The sequence below is a fragment of the Centropristis striata genome, chromosome 3 (genome assembly GCF_030273125.1).
Source record: "Centropristis striata isolate RG_2023a ecotype Rhode Island chromosome 3, C.striata_1.0, whole genome shotgun sequence".
NCBI classification, from domain to species: domain Eukaryota; kingdom Metazoa; phylum Chordata; class Actinopteri; order Perciformes; family Serranidae; genus Centropristis; species Centropristis striata.
This window is the reverse complement of record NC_081519.1, coordinates 34,518,559-34,534,657: the sequence shown is the minus strand read 5'-3', so window position 1 is coordinate 34,534,657 and position 16,099 is coordinate 34,518,559. Positions and strand designations below refer to the sequence as shown.

At 38.3% G+C, this 16,099-nt stretch overlaps 1 protein-coding gene across 2 annotated transcripts in view; it reads left to right on the top strand.

Annotated features, from left to right (window-relative positions):
- The window catches only part of rap1gapb (RAP1 GTPase activating protein b), a 147,780-nt gene that overhangs the window by 92,973 nt on the left and 38,708 nt on the right, over window positions 1-16,099 (top strand). For both annotated transcript variants that reach the window (XM_059330157.1, XM_059330156.1), the window contains one exon: window positions 10,205-10,298. Coding sequence is in view for 1 of the 2 variants with exons in the window: in XM_059330156.1 (XP_059186139.1) it covers window positions 10,205-10,298 (94 nt within the window). In the remaining variant the exon portion in view is untranslated. The remainder of the gene's footprint in view (window positions 1-10,204; window positions 10,299-16,099) is intronic.

Below are 16,099 nucleotides of genomic sequence, written 5' to 3'. Positions count from 1 at the left end.
TAGCTAAAAGAGTTTCAGCTTTACACCCAGTGGACTGGATGTAATCTAATCAAGAAAAATAAAAATGTGTTTTTGGCAGAGTCCCCAATCATGTCTTCTTTTCCGCTCGGTCTTTTGAAGAGCAGTAAGAGGAGCCAACAGGCTGCAATCATGTCGACAGATAATCAGAGACAGAGGCAGCATGCTGCATCTGAGTTGTTGTTTTCTTATGTTATTTTTGTTGTTTTGTGAAGTGAGAAGAGCTAGTTTATGGAGTATTTTTTCTATTAAGCCTTGTTGCATTGAAAAAAACCCATTGTCATCAGACCTATAATTACAGAATCACTAGCTAACTGCCATTATTAGTTTGAACCCTCTTAGACTTGCCGGATTACTGACGATCCAGCTGACATTTCCGTCTTTAAAAGTCTGTAGCGGAGTCTGTTTTAAAGCTAGTGAAGATACTGTTAGTATGGAACTAGCTGAAGAATCCATTTGTATTATTCATGTTATCTTTGAAGAAGGGGGCAAAATAATGCTCCAAAGTTAAACAAAATTTTGGCGAGGTAAAAGCATTCAGAGGCATGGCTATTTTCAAATGGGTCCCTTGACCTCTGACCTCATGATAACTGAATGAAAACTGGTTCTTTGGGTACCTACCAGTCTTACCTTTTCCCTTTTTATGCAAATCCGTGCAGCAGGTTTTCTCATGCAGCAAAACTGTGTTATTTTTGCCTATTCTAAAAATGGTGTATTGTAATATTTCTGCACTGGGGTCCCTAAACAGTCTTGGAATATCATGAATTACAAATCTGAGACTATTGTGGATTTGACGAGCCCATCTTTATTCATGTTTGATGATTTTAGCCTCCATAGTAGCCATTTGATTGCAGTGAGAGGATTTTTTAAGACATGACCTCGCTGCATAAAATGACATGTTGTGGTCTCTAGGATCATCACACCCTCATGAAACTTTATAACCACAAACTACAGACCTAGAGCATTCAGGGAATGTATGGCTTAGGCATATTGACAAAAAGGGGGTTTTCTCAACGGTTTCCAGAACAGAAGTAATTGCCACCCAATTACTGAAAAATGAAATACACAGTCAGTCGCCCATAAAGTTGAAATCATTTTGTTTTCAGACACAATCCTCTGTTAATTGTGGTTTCATTTTCATTGTGATATGTTTGGAAGAGATTGATTTATAAAGTTTTGAGGAGATTTATTTACTTTATGTCAATAATAAATCACATTGTCACAATCATTTCATGGAAAGAGGTAAAAAATGTTTGATTCTAATGTTATGGGTGGCTGTGTATTTGCAAATGGCTCCAAAATGTCAAACATTTTTGAAACCGTCCTAATTTGTCCCAATGTGGTTAAAGTTAAGCACCAAATCAAACGACTTATGAGTCATTATTTAATATGGGAATGGCCTTCATATACTTCTAAGCCTTTATAAACTCTAAACTTTGAAAATTTTAATTGGCTCCTTCACAACACAGGTTATTTATTAGATATTTATGAATAGAGAAAGTTGACACACAGTGGTGACCTGCAACTTAAGCAGCTTTCAGATGGTGTTGCTTCTTCTATGTGGTATCTACTGCTGACCTGCTATCTCCCCTTAAATATACCACCCCTACACACACACACACACACACACACACACTGCAGCAAATGTGTCTCTGTGGGTCTGTGGGGGTTGCAGGATCATTGCAGTCACTCATCAGATATCTTCAAAGTTTGTTTTGCTCTTTGTTGCATACAGAAATCGTTACCCATTTATAATATATAGTTGGACAGCAATGGATAGCACTTCTGATTTCATTATTAATGCAAAATGCCTCAAGGTCTTCTCGCTAAGAAGGACTTGTCTGCTAAAGCCCTTTTGGTAAGCTCTAATAGGCAGTTAGTCTACTATTAATAGACAAGGTTACTCCACCATAGCAGCACTCCATCTGATGATATCTGCCCCTTCCTGCAGTGCCTGTGGCTGTCTTTTTGTTTGCCAAAGAAACCAATGCATCTGTTGAGCTGGCAGACACACAGTAGCTATGTTCAGCCAGTATTTAGCCCGAGGTCAACAGTATTTACCATTGTACATTTCTGTCGATGAGCCTGAGAGATGAGCCTTGGGATTGACATCATAATTCTTTATCTGTGATGATCTTCTTCTTCTGTAAGCGCTTCAGTTATTCTGTTTCATAACATCTTTTTGTAACCCAATGAATTTTTTTTCAGTTGCAGTTATGAATATTATACTGGCAACCTGATGTGACATTCATCTTATGAAGTTTAGACAACAGCTGATAAACTATTGCATCGATGCAATAATTGTCATCAAAGATATAAATATATACAGTGCTTAACACATTTATTAGACCACCTGTCAAAAAATGAGAAAACATAAATATTTTTGAAATCTTTCAAAAGCTTGTTCAAAACTGAAATGTTTTATTTGGCAAATAACAAACTGAGTTCACCAAATTTGACCCGACTCAGAAATGAACCGAGCAGAACATTTTTTCAAATTTTTCTGTTCAGGAATGCAAGTAAATAAATATGATTTGATATCCTTATTTAAGAAATAATAATGTTTAATTTACTATTTTTACAGTTTTTTTGTAAAAGATTACATTTGAAAATTCATGGATAACAATAATAATTACATTTCAGCATTAAACGTATAATTTCGGTTAAAGAGCTTCAACAAAAATTCCAGAAACATAAAAAATGATTTTGGTAATTACTAGTGCTTTGAATTTAGGACAGATGTTGCACAAACTAATAAATGTGTTAAGCGATGTACATTTATAATCATCTTATATTCAAAGATTGACTCTCTTTACATTACAATAAACTAATTATAGGATGAAAGAGCTTAATATACCTCTTCTTAAAAAGCTCTACTTTTGCTGCAGCCAACAGCACGCTAAGGATAACGAGTGAATAATTAAGCATGAATCATCACAATATACAGTGAAAAACATATGGCAGGACATCTGTTGCTGTTTTTCTTCTTCTGTGGGAAGTAAAACTTTTTTATTAGGGTTTTTCGTGCTTTATCAGCAAAACAAACGTGCCACTTATGGTACATGGAAGTTCTAGTCCAAAGGTTAAACACCTTCTTTTGGAGAAAACACATACTTTACTGTGCAGTTGATCCCTTGACCCTTAACATGTAAATAATGGTTTGACTGTTTGGCTATAACTGGCTGACCTTGACCTTCTTCTCTGTGTGACTACAGCAGCACATCAGAGACTCCTCCTACTCAAATGGAGTTTAGAATTCAGTTTGCACATCATTCAGCGTTGTCCAGCTCATCTGTATTTGCAGGTGCCTCTCAGATCTGAATCATGATTGGACTACTGAAGCCTGGAAGTCTTATCTGAGCTCATGACCCAGCAGTCTGTTGAGGCAGCTGCTGCCAACACACAGGATTAATTGGCGGATTCAGTTTTTAGAATGCTTCGTGTCCATTTTATAAACTTTTATTGGCATAAAAACAAATCATCCTATCAAGATGAACATTGTAATCCAACAGGTGAAGGGCTTTAAGGTGAATACCAGGTGTTTTTTGGACTTTTGCTCACTGGTCTAATGACATAAATAGCAACCATTTTCCCATGGTGAATTGTTTTCTCTCCACTGCAAATTATTTGGTTCTTACCGAGGTAAAAAACAACAAAAAAACAACAACAACCATAGATTTAGAAGTATTGAATATTTATGTTGTTTTAAGAGTTCATTTCAACATTAATTAGTTGCTTATTAGCATGCAAATAAGTTATATATTGGCTCTTAAGTTATTGAGTTTTCCCTCAATAACCTCAGAATTATTGCTTATTATTAGTAAGTAAGGAAGTTGTTGTATGTAAGTTACGATCTCAATATGTTTTACTTTGTATGGACTTTATAAGTCTCTATGTAGCGGTGAAAAAAAACATTGAAACGGCAAATAGCCACCTTCTCCAGACCTTTGACATGACTGGTGGCTCCTTTTGGATGATTGGATTAGGATTGGTAGATTGTAATGTCAATCATTGCTCTACAAAGTGGGTCACTGGTAGACTAACACTGACGCAAAATGACCCGCTTTGTAGAGTAATGATTGACAATCTACCAATCCTCATCCACCACTTAGTTAATGGCTTACTGGTTGTATAATAAGGTCATGCAGAATAAGCCATTAATAACTACTTAATAATGACTAATTAAGAGCCAATATGTTACTTATTTGCATGCTAATAAGCAACTAATTGATGTTAAATATGTGTTCCCTAGTATAAAGTGTTACCAACAATCCCAATTCAAGAAATCTTATCAAGTGAAATTATCTGTCCATGCAGCGAGATAATTTCCCTCAGATTTAGTGTTTTGATCTTGTTTTTAGACACACCTTTTTGCACTTTTGTGCTTCATGTGAATTCTCTTGACAAGACATTCTCATGTAAATGTGTCAGGTTCCTATATGGTTTGTCACGGCCCTCGGCGTATGGTACCTTGGATGTGTCAGGGACGGTGTGTAAGTTTCCCCAAGTTCATTGCAGATGTGTTTACATTGGAGTTAATGGAAAGTCTCATACAGACACCAAAGAGTGCCTTGTGTATCGCTACCACATGCACAGGGCTGTGACAAAACATCTGTATCTAAGTATCTAGGTGTATACCTGGATAATAAGTTGGACTGGTCCCTGAACACAGACGCTCTCTTAAGGAAGCTCAGATCTCTTGACATCTGTAGTAAGATGCTGCAGATGTTTTATCAGTCTGTGGTGGTAGTGTGTTGTTTTATGCTGCAGTCTGCTGGGGAGGCAGCATCAGACACAGAGATGAAGGCGGTTGGACAGACTGGTCTAAAGAGCTGGTTCTGTGGTTGGAGCCAGGTTGGACACACTGGAGGAGGTGGTGGAGACATGCACTGTCAAGATGTTCGAGTCCATCTTAAAATACCCGGATCATCCACTTCACAAAACCTTTATGGACCAAAAAAACAGCAGTGGACGGCTCCTCTCTCTCTCCGTTGCAGGAAAGAAAGAGATCCTTCGCTCCTACAGCCATCAGGCTGTCTCATTCTTTCAGAGATTCTACCAGACTAACTGAATTTTCCCTCGTGGATAAATAGTTATTTTTATTTTTATTTAATTTTTTTTATTTGTATCAGTTGGGAGTGAATCCGGGCTGCTCTAAAATACACACAAAAATAATAATTGCAAGGGATTTAAAATATTTCTGGAAATTTCTCTTAAAATAAGCAACAATTTAAACATTAAACAATAACATTTTTCTTGAAACAAGTTGACAGAGTAGGCTTTCCTTTTTACAAAAGAATAATACTGATTCATGGTCAGGGTAATGATATATCAGCATCTCTGTAGATGAATATGAAATAATTTCCTCTGTTTGTCACCAGTGTAAATTCAAGGACATTAATTAAATATTTCTGAAAAATGTCTGTTATCAAGAAGTAAACATTAAACTCAACATAAGCGTAACGTAACAGTGTTGGCCTATACACACATATCTGACCTATGGGTGATTAAAAATGAGAACCTTAGGTTGTTTTTTTGTTTTTTTTAAAAAGTACTCTTACAATGCATGTGTTCTGAAGACATTGTAAAATTAAACAAAACATTATGGATATATGGTGTAATGTATGGATTATTCCTCTGCAAATGTTCATACGAATGCTTGGACACTTCATGATTTTAAATCATCCAGTCTTCTAAAAATACTGCATTTTCCATTAAGTTGGCTTGTGAGTCCAGTAAACCTTTAGTTTTCTCAAATTTTGCCAGCATTCATTCTTTTCTGTTTGTTTTTCATTGGAACATATTCCAGTGATTCAGGGGTGTAGGTAATGTTGCTAGGTGACACAAGAAATCAACCTCAGTGTGGAAAGAAAGTGGAGAATGAGCTTTGTGCACAGTGTGTCTACCACAGAGCAAGAGGTGATGCAAGATGAGTCTATAATCAGAAAAATTAAACCACAAATGGTTGTGGTAATGGCCGCACACTTATCACATAAATGCAGATGATTAAGGAGTTTCACTTAACAAAGGAGAGGAAAGGTGGCACACTGTGGTACACCTCTTTGCTCTGTTTTTGTCTTGGCTCCCTGCATCAACAAGTTTGCAAATAGTTAATCAGATGTGACTGAATGAACCTTTCACCTGGAATCATGTGTGTGCAGCTTGGCAAAAGGCAGCCTAGCTCATTGTTTAAACTGGCTGGATAATTGTTTTTTATTGGGGATGTGCCTCCAGCCTGTCAATCATCCCGCTTACGCGACCCCGCCACCTGGCTGCTGCTGTGCACAGGCCTGACCCGTGCCAGTCACCAGGTCCAGAGCTCATTAGGACACACCAGAGTATTTGATTTATCTAAATAAAACGGTGGGTTATTTATATATAACTCTAGTTCTCTGTCACTCTAGTAAGGAATGACTCAAAATTTCTGCTTTTTTTCTGCTTTCTGCTATGGCTTTCTGCTATGGCTTTCTGCTTGCAGAAATGTTCGGCTTGTGCATTTCATATTAGTTGCATTATTGATATCAGTGATGACACTGAAATTAATAATGGATGGTTTCCAATAGGTTGATCGGAAGCTCAGTGGTTCAATCCCTGGTTATGGCATGTCCGGATGCCTGTGGGCAAGAAATTAAACCTCTTGCTCTTGATGACTGTCCTATCAGTGTGTAAATGAGTGCTAATGTTTACCGATGATGAGCAGGTGGCTACTTGTATGGTCGTCTCAGCTACCAGTGTGTGAATCGATGAATACTGACTTGTAGTGAAAAAAAACTTTGAAGGTTTGTTATAGAAGGCGCTATACAAATGTAGTTAATACCACTCTTTCTTCGTTGGAAAAGTCTGTTAAAGTTGCTACATTCTCTAGCATCTGACAGAAACTAAAAATCTTACATATATTTCAAATCAACCAGCAATGTATTTCCAAAGCCATCCACAAGACAGACAGCTTGCCCAATTGTTTCTGGAAATATTTTCAGTTCAGCTCAGATTTTCACTTTTACCAGAATAGACAGTCAAGCCACCTTCACATTCTTCCTGTTAAAAAGAAAAGTCAACTTTCTTTAAAAATATATACAGTCTGACCCTATTGTGGAGCAGCATTTATCAGCTCACAGGTCAGTCTCTGTCAGTGTGGAAAAAGTTGCTTCTAAAATAAACGTAGAGCATGCTGTTAGGTAGTTATTTTTGTTTTTTAATTTTTGTTTATTATGTTTATTGCTTGCAGAGTTTGCATGTTCTTCTAATGTCCCCGTGCGTGATTTTCTCCTCCGGCATCCTCCCACAGTCAAAAGACATGCAGCTTAGCTTTAATTTATGACTCTAACTTTTCCGTAGGAGTCAATGAGAGCGTGAATGGTTGTCTGTCTCTATGTGTCAGCCCTGTGATAGTCCTCTCCAGGGTGTACCCCGCCTCTCACCCAACATAAGCGGTTTAAGATAATGGATGGATGGATGGTAAATGGACTACATTTGTATAGCACTTTTCCATTCTTTAGTGGCCCCACAGGCACTAAGCACATTTACACTCCAAGTCGGTGTTCACTCATTCACACACTGGTGGCTGAGACGACCGTACAAGGTGCCACCTGCTCATCAGTAAGTTAAACATTCACGCTCAGTAACACACTGATTGGACAGCTATCAGCAGCAATTTGGTGCTCAGTGTTGCACAAGGACACTTCAACATGTTGGCTGTCAGACTGCCACATTTTATGGATTTTCAATACATATAAATCTATATTTTTATCACTATGAAACAGCTATGTATAGAATAATAGAGATAGAATAGCAGGATTCTGTTGACAAAGATTCATGAACCTTTGTTTGACCAATTTTAATCTTATAATAGAGAATATAGAGTAGAATAGATTTCCATGTAGAGACTTGAGGGATAAACCTCAGTAACAACCGTTACAGTACAGTTCATATTTTATTCATGCTCTCCACATGCTAATAATTTATCCACTGCACCAGTGCGCCTCAACGTTCCTTCGCAGCAGCTGATGAATTGCTAAATATTCCTATTTGTTTTGCGACTTAATAAATCCATATCATGCAGGATCATCGTGTCATCTGTCAGGATGGTGGCATTTGATAACGTGTGCTCACAGTGATCGTCAGAATATGCCGGCCTGAAATCTCTGCCTGAGTCAAACTTAGCATTTACCCTTTCACCAGATATATCTCTGTTATCTGCCTTGTAAATGAATGCAGTGACAGTATGAACACACACACACATAACACACACAGCACAGGAAAAAAACATTATTCATTTTCCATGATGAGAGCCACCAAGCATGCCATCGGTAGTGAAAGTGGCATGCTGTCAGAGCAGCCTTCATCTTTCTGTCTATGGAGTTCTCTAAATCAAGATTGATTTGCACCTTTGTGCTTTGCCTTTCATTATGGATACGTGGTAGTTCCACATGGGAGGTTTGGGTTCGTGGTCTGCATGCTAAAGCAGCAGGCAGGTGTCTTCCACCTACTGTACACAAGAAAAACATGATGAAAGAAACATGAATTTAAAGAAATACGCCTTTTTGCTGATGTAAAATAAAGACTTCTTGTAATTTAGCAACGTGTGCCCGTCACCAGGTCCAGACCTCATCAGGGCACACCAGAGTATTTAATTTATCTTAATAAATATGTTGGTTATTTGTATATAACTCTAGGTCTATGTAAGTGACTCAAAAATTCTACTTTTTTCTGCTTTCTGCTATGGCTTTCTGATTGTAGATATTCTGGCTTGTGCATTTTGTACTGTATGCAAGAAAAACATGATGAAAGCAACATGAATTTAAAGAAATACGCTTTTGTGCAGATTTAAAATAAAGACAACTTGTGATTAAGTGTAAAAAGAACTGTGTGATTCAGATTTGGCTGTGACCTTGCTACCTTAACTGCTCCCATGGGGCAGTTAAATAAGGTGTCACTTTGGGATAAAGTAGGCAGATTTCTCACTGAACAAGCCCAGTAAGCTCGTCCTTTGTTGGCAGATTTTAATGCATCATTTTTGGCTCCGAGCTGCATTTGACATCGTCTTTTCATTGTGTTCCGGCTGCATTATTTGAAAGACGTTACAAAGTTCGCTCTCCAGAGGGATGTCGGTTCTGAGAAGCCGAGGATGCTGCAGGAGAGATCTGACAGCCTCTTTCAGTCATTTCCTGGGATTCAGCAGAGATCAGAGGCAACAAAGATCAGCGTTGCTGCCATGTTACAAATAGATTTCTTAACCTCAACTCCAGGTCAGCAGCCTGTTGTCATAAAAGTGCAGCTCTGTTTACTCAGACTTATGGATGCTCACAGTTGTAATAGGCACAGCATTTTCAGATAGGCCGGGCTGCGATATCTAATCATAGTCTGTCTGCAGAAGAAAGACCTCTCTGTAAATGATCCTATTTCGTGTGCCAAGATAGCAGAATGAAGTAAATATGTGAGTGTGAGACTCGCAACCAATTCCCACTCCATTCTCACCAAGAAATCAGATTGTGCTATTGTTCTGTGATTCTTTTGCTCCTGCAGCAGCGTTCAGACCCTCTGCTGCAGGTTTGTGAACAGGTTGCATGCACAGACGGGCTGCCAGTTCTTGCAACCGACTTGTTGTGTGAGACAAAGTGTGAAGTAATATGCTGTGACCAGAATCCCGGTCAGGCTTGTAATTCACTCCAATCACACAGAGAGGAGAAGGGGGAGCGGAGAAAGAGAGGCGAGGGCGTCGGGTTAAGAGATGAAAAGCTGAGGGTCCTTTCTTCTTCTGCTTTGTATCAATTTTTCACTTTGTTCTCCCTCGTTTCTACTCGTCCCTCTTCCTCCGTGCGGTTCTCCTGATCTCTGCCGTTTCACAATCTCGCCTCTAATCATGCTCGTCTCAACGCCTTCCACCTCGCTGGTGTGAGGGCAGAAGCTGCAGGCAAGCCACACACAAAGGAGAGGAAGTCTTTGTATTACTTCTGAGTAAAGAAACACTCTCAGGACAGTGGCGCAATGATAGCACACTTCTCATTGTAGTAAAAGCTGAATGAATCCCTTTGATGGGATGAGTCAGCTGTGTTGCAGACATTTTTCCTCTGCTCTTATTGCTTAAATCAGAAACTGAACTCAAGGTTGCCATAACCTCTCCTTCCGTTTCTCTTTCTTTCTTTCTTTCTCTCTCTCTCCCCACCCCTCTATCCTCTCTGACTCACAGGAAACAAGATGGAAGGATTCCTCGTATCTCTGATGAAGTAGAGCCCTCACTAGCACACTCCCACCCTCCATTTCCTCTTCCCGCACTTTCAGAGGTAACACAAGACTCTGACTTGTTGCTCTTCTCTTCTCTGTTCAAAGCTGCTGCAATCGGATGTGGAGACATGGCCAAGAATCTGATCTCCTAAATGTCAAACTGGGAATTCAAAGATGGCAAAAAAAGAATTTAAAAAAATATATAATATTCACAAATTAGCTTTTTTTTCAAGCTGGCATTTTGACATTTTGAGTACAGGACATGTTTTGCTTTTCCTCCTGTTCTATTTCACTTACAGTGTAAGAGACTGGAACATAATTCACTCTCATCATTTTGTGCAGAATTAAAGTTAATATGAAGTTAATATGAGGCCTCAACAGTCTGAGTAAAAGAATCAAGCAGTTATAGGAATAATTACAGCAGCAAAATCATCAGCATGACTCACTTACTGGTACCCTTGAAGGGAAAAGAGCCAATATTTATGCTATTAGTTACACCTGTGCCTTTCCAGTCAAAATGTCTGCTGCAGAAAAAACTCTGTCAACGTTATTATATTTGTCTAATGGAGGATGGCATAGACAAAAATGGATATCAGTTATTACTCATGACCCATATCCTAATTTGTTTATTGAAAGGAGTCTTGGCAAGATTGGCAAGTGTGGTGATATTTCCTACTTTCTTATTGTTAACACATCCTATTGTACCTAAGGAATATGCTGAGTGTATGGTGGGCGGTGCCCTGGGTACATTTTCTGAAATTCAATGGCGCTCTTACCTGTGCTTAAATACATTTAAAAACTTCTAAATGGCTGGTGGTGCCTCCAAACAAATGAATGAAGTGAAGCAAAAGCTATTCACTGCTTTTAAGATTTCCCAATTCCTGCAATTTAAGTAACACAGCCTATTAAACAGTAATTTAAAACTGAATTTTCTATCTGGAAATGTGACACAAACAAGTCTTCTTTCAATGCAATTGAAACTTAATTAAGTTAATATAAGTCCAAATACACAATAATACTTTTAAATCACATACCAAATTACATAAGCATACAAAATATGACAAACATTTAGTAACAGCCATGTAAATATTAATTTCCTTTTTGCCTTAAAATTACTTTTAAATTATAAATCTGTACCTGTGTTTTTTCTACTTCAAAATTACCAGTACATATCACCTTTAACATCGACAACAATCGAAAGTGGGCCCACACTCACACACACTCTTACTCTGCATCAACACCTAAAACACTGTTGCAGGCCTGAGTGGAAGCTTGAAAATACCAAAACCAGCAATGAAGTTATCTAACTCTCATATATTGCCTGTGCAGCCAGAGCCTGATTATTCCTCTGTGCCATAGACCCCAACTATTGTCCAAATAAAGGGTTGAAAACACATCAGTGAGCCACGCTATTGCAGTATTTCTCATTTGTTTTGGTACATTTCTCAGCATTTCTTGAAAGAATTCAAACACAATAGATTACCTGCAGAAGCCTGAAAATCCTAAGTTAATTTCTCAAAACTAAATATTTGAGCATTTCAGTGCAATCACAATGACAAATGCTCATGTCACTGTTCACAGACAAGATGCTTAGTCATGTTGTTACTATAACATTGTCTTCTGATAAACTATGGTGAAGGTTTTGATGCCTGAGAATGAAAATGCCCGAAGCTGCACTTTGTCTGTATGGCATAAATCACAACCAGCAGCAAGATAGGACAGGATTTATATTCATGTTGTTACTGTTTGTACAATAATTTGTTGACAGGCCATGTCATTGTGATATAAAACATAAAAACAGCGTTGCATTGAGCAAAATAAACTCTAAACTTTGAACTGTACATGCAGTGCCGTCTGGGGAATAGCAGTGCAGTCTTTCTGCACCTCCTCACGTTCCTGTCTGTCAGGACGCAGATCCTCTTCCACTTCACAGAGGATATCTCACGATGCAGCTTTACTCTTCTTCTTCCAGGCTGTTGACGCTTGTTGTTCTTCCATTGTCAGAAATAGTAACACTGTGCTGAGCTTTGTCTGTATATGCTTGCCAACTGGAGGTTTATCAGATGCACCTGTGAGTTTTGCAGAGAACTATTTGATTACTGGTTAAAAAAAAAAGTAAAAAAGAAACGTATATAAAATATGCTTGATGACAACTGGTCCAACCATTTTGCATAGAATGAGTCATGCAATGAGCTAATGCCTAGATGTTTTGGGGGGTGAGACCATTTAACAGTGACATAATCAGTTGATTGTATAGGAAACAGCAGACAATTGTCCATAATCACTTTTCAATTTGTTCAAAAGAATGAGAAATTGCTTCTATGATGTGCACAAGTGACATGAATGAGAATTTCAACTCTGCTCTGAGTCATGTTTCTAAGCAACTGGGAAAAATGTGTACATAGGATATATATAAACTAATGCATAAAGGACAACCCCCACACATCATATTGTTGCTGTATGTTAAATGTTCACGAGCACATCAAATATGTAGCTAAAAGTGGTCCCCAACAAATTCTCCATTTGTAATGTTAAAAAACTACAGTGTTCAACTGTTATTTCATTCAGAAAAAACATGACCATCAAGCAGACTATTAGAACCTATATTAACATATATTTTTCGGTTGTAACGTCTTGTGGTCGGTGTAATTATGACGGTAGCAAAGGGGGGGAAGTCAAATGATGAAGCATAAAGAGCAACAAGGTCCGCGCAGGGTGGTTGTCGGGTGGACAGATGGGACTTTGACCCAGGAGATCACATTTCGTGCCATGGGTGAAACCAAGAGTCAACATGAGTACCCAGTGGGTTAAATGTGTGAAGAGTTGGGGATGACAACAAGAGCTGTTTGAAATCAAGCCTTGCTCAGGCTCTGAAGCACAAATATGCTCTGCGTGCCATTTGCAGCACCTTTAACATAACATATAAGCTCCATAAAATACTAAAACTATGTAACATTTTATGTCATGTGCATAACTATGTCATAGGTACAGAACAAATGTTCTTATTTTAACCCCAAACCATGATCTTTTCCTAAACCCAATCAAGTACTTTTGGTGCTAAACCAACTGCTTTCTGTTGAGAAATGCATTGAGGAAATCTTTCAAATTAAATTATCTGACTCCAATCCTCTTACCAATTCTCTGTGCAGATCGTTTGATGGGGAATGATGAGCAGGAGACGTCCAAGTTATCAGTTTCATTCTAATTTCCCTTGAACCCTTTTTAATATTCTGACAGATTTCGATAAAAAATGTAGGTAGATTTCTTCCAGGAAGTGCCACCCTCTTGATCCGTTGATTCGTCAGTTTAATCAATATAGGGACACGTCATGTCATCAGGCAGTAATCTTCTCTGCCCAGTACACCATGTCCATGTCCTGACCTGTTAACAAAACTTTTAAAACAAACCTCCTGCCTTGTTACGACTTCCAGAGATATAATTGGAGACACAGATTTTGCAGTGTCCACATTAAATCTAAAATGTGAAATATGAAACATAAAGTATATGCTTAAACTGATTATAGAATCTTAAACAGTTTAAGCAGATGGAATATATGTATTTAGAGTAATCACAGTTTCTAAACCAATATTAACACACAATCAAAATCATTGTATCAAAAGCATATTGCATGATTAATCCATAATTGCATAGAGAGAGGGCACACACACAGTTAGTGAATTACGCATGCATTTGATAGTGACCTTCGTCACACAGATAGTGACCCCCATACACAGAGACAGACAACAGAGACAGAAAAAGAGACAAGAAACAAAAAGAAACAGAATAACAGATTATCTATTCCCAACCAGGAGTTTAAAACTATGATTTTTGCATATACTGTAGGAATAAAGACATTTTCATTAGGGCCGGGAGTTAATTAAGATTAAATAATTGCACAAAAATGAACGCGTTAAAAATATTGACGCATTTTAATCGCACTTATTTTTGCACCGCGGAACATTTCTTACTGGATGAGTTTCAGGCGACCGATTATACTGGAGCACCAACTAGCGTTCATGAGTTCAGACAACAACAAACCACAGTGAACATGAACGAAGAAGCTGATGAGACGCTTTGGTTGGCCCCATCGATGGGACATTTTGTTACTGATCTGTTGGACTTCAACAAAAAAAAAAATAATTTGTTGGTTAAGCTTATGTATTCAGTCATTATTCAATGGTATACTAAAAATCCATGTGAAAAAAATTACTTCTCACTGTTCTCAGTCAAATGTTTATATGCGATTAAAATGCGATTAATTTCGATTAATTAATTGCAAAGCCTCTAATTAATTAGATACATTTTTTGTTTATCGAGTCCCGGCCCTAATATCCCTAATTTTTATCTCTTGCCACCAGTAGGGCTAACTTCAGAAAACTCTCCTCTGGTTCTGTATTAGAGGGTAGGAACAAACAATCTTTGGGGTTGTGATTGTTGAAGGACTTGCTGGGATGAACAAGTGCCACTTCAGAGAAAATGAAAGATTGACCAAAAATATAGAATGTCAGCCTAACCCGTGAAAGTGATAACCCAGATATACCCAGCATATATAACAGTCCATATCTGCCTTCAATGCATGTGTTCATTTAATTCCCTCCTGGTTTCATCTCTCTGTTCCACTCATCATATCCTTCAGCTGTTACACCAGGTGAAAGGTGGCTCTAATGCCTCCCACCCCTGGTAGCAGTTGGCAGCCTGTTATGGGGCCTGACAGAAGAGTCTGTGCCCTCTGTCACAGGCGGCTGGGACAAATATAGATCTGCACCAGTTGTTACTCTGAAATATAGGAGACACATTGGTATTATTTCCGTCACAGTCACACAGTGGAAATACAATTTGCAAGGTATTCATAAAATGCAGTTATATATGGAGCTGCACAGAATAGACTGGTGTTGTTACTATGTCATCATGTGAGAAGTGTCTGTAGTGGCAGGAAGTTGTAATTTATACAGTGTATGATATGAGGTTATAGGATCCGCACAGCAGGGTTGTTAACGCCAAGAGCTTAAAGAAGACTGTGACACTTTATAGTGTTATTGCTGCCAGTGGTTTAAGTTAAAAGCTCTTTAAGTTAATCAGCCAAGTGTTTCTGAATAGAACAGAGCTGAGAAAGGACTCAAGACAATTCACATAATAGAGCTTGGATCAGAGAAATTCTGAGAATACTTCATCATACTGAATTTGACACATTGAAAGGTGCAGTGATGGTATTTTCACTGTAGGCATTGGCTTCAGACATGATGTGTGTGTCTTCTTGGTGTGGAACTGTAAAGGTTTATGTCTGCAAGTCAGACACCTTTCTTCACTGTGTTGTAATGATGTGATCAGAGTTGATCGCCTGAAGGTTTTTAAGTTCTTTCAGTGGGATTACAACACAGGAGTTCTCTTTACAGACAAAGTCACTGATTCATCCACTCGTGCTTCTGAGAATTCACACATTACAGTTTGTCTTAAAGGGGAACTCAAGCAATTGTAGACGGGAAAGTCTGTTTATAGGTCTTGGGGTTACATAAGTTCCTGTATACAAAGTCGGATAAATTGCCTCAAGCGATGTCCCTGGGCTAAAGACAACAAGCTTGAACATGAAGAAAATCTTGAGGTGTGGATTTAAACAGAAATGAACTTACCAGATCTCTAAATTTGCTCCCCAACTCTGCTTGAGGCTCCATTAGCTGCAACTAGAACAACACACTTAATTAATAGTGCATATACCATTTGAACTGGGTTTTTCCAAGTTCCCAGTTGGATTTCTGTCTCAGAAAGTGCTGAAAGCTGTATTAATATATTGTTTATTAGCATTTCTATTTATTTATTTCTCATTAAATGACTCGTTCATACGGTACTTCCCAACTTCCGTCTA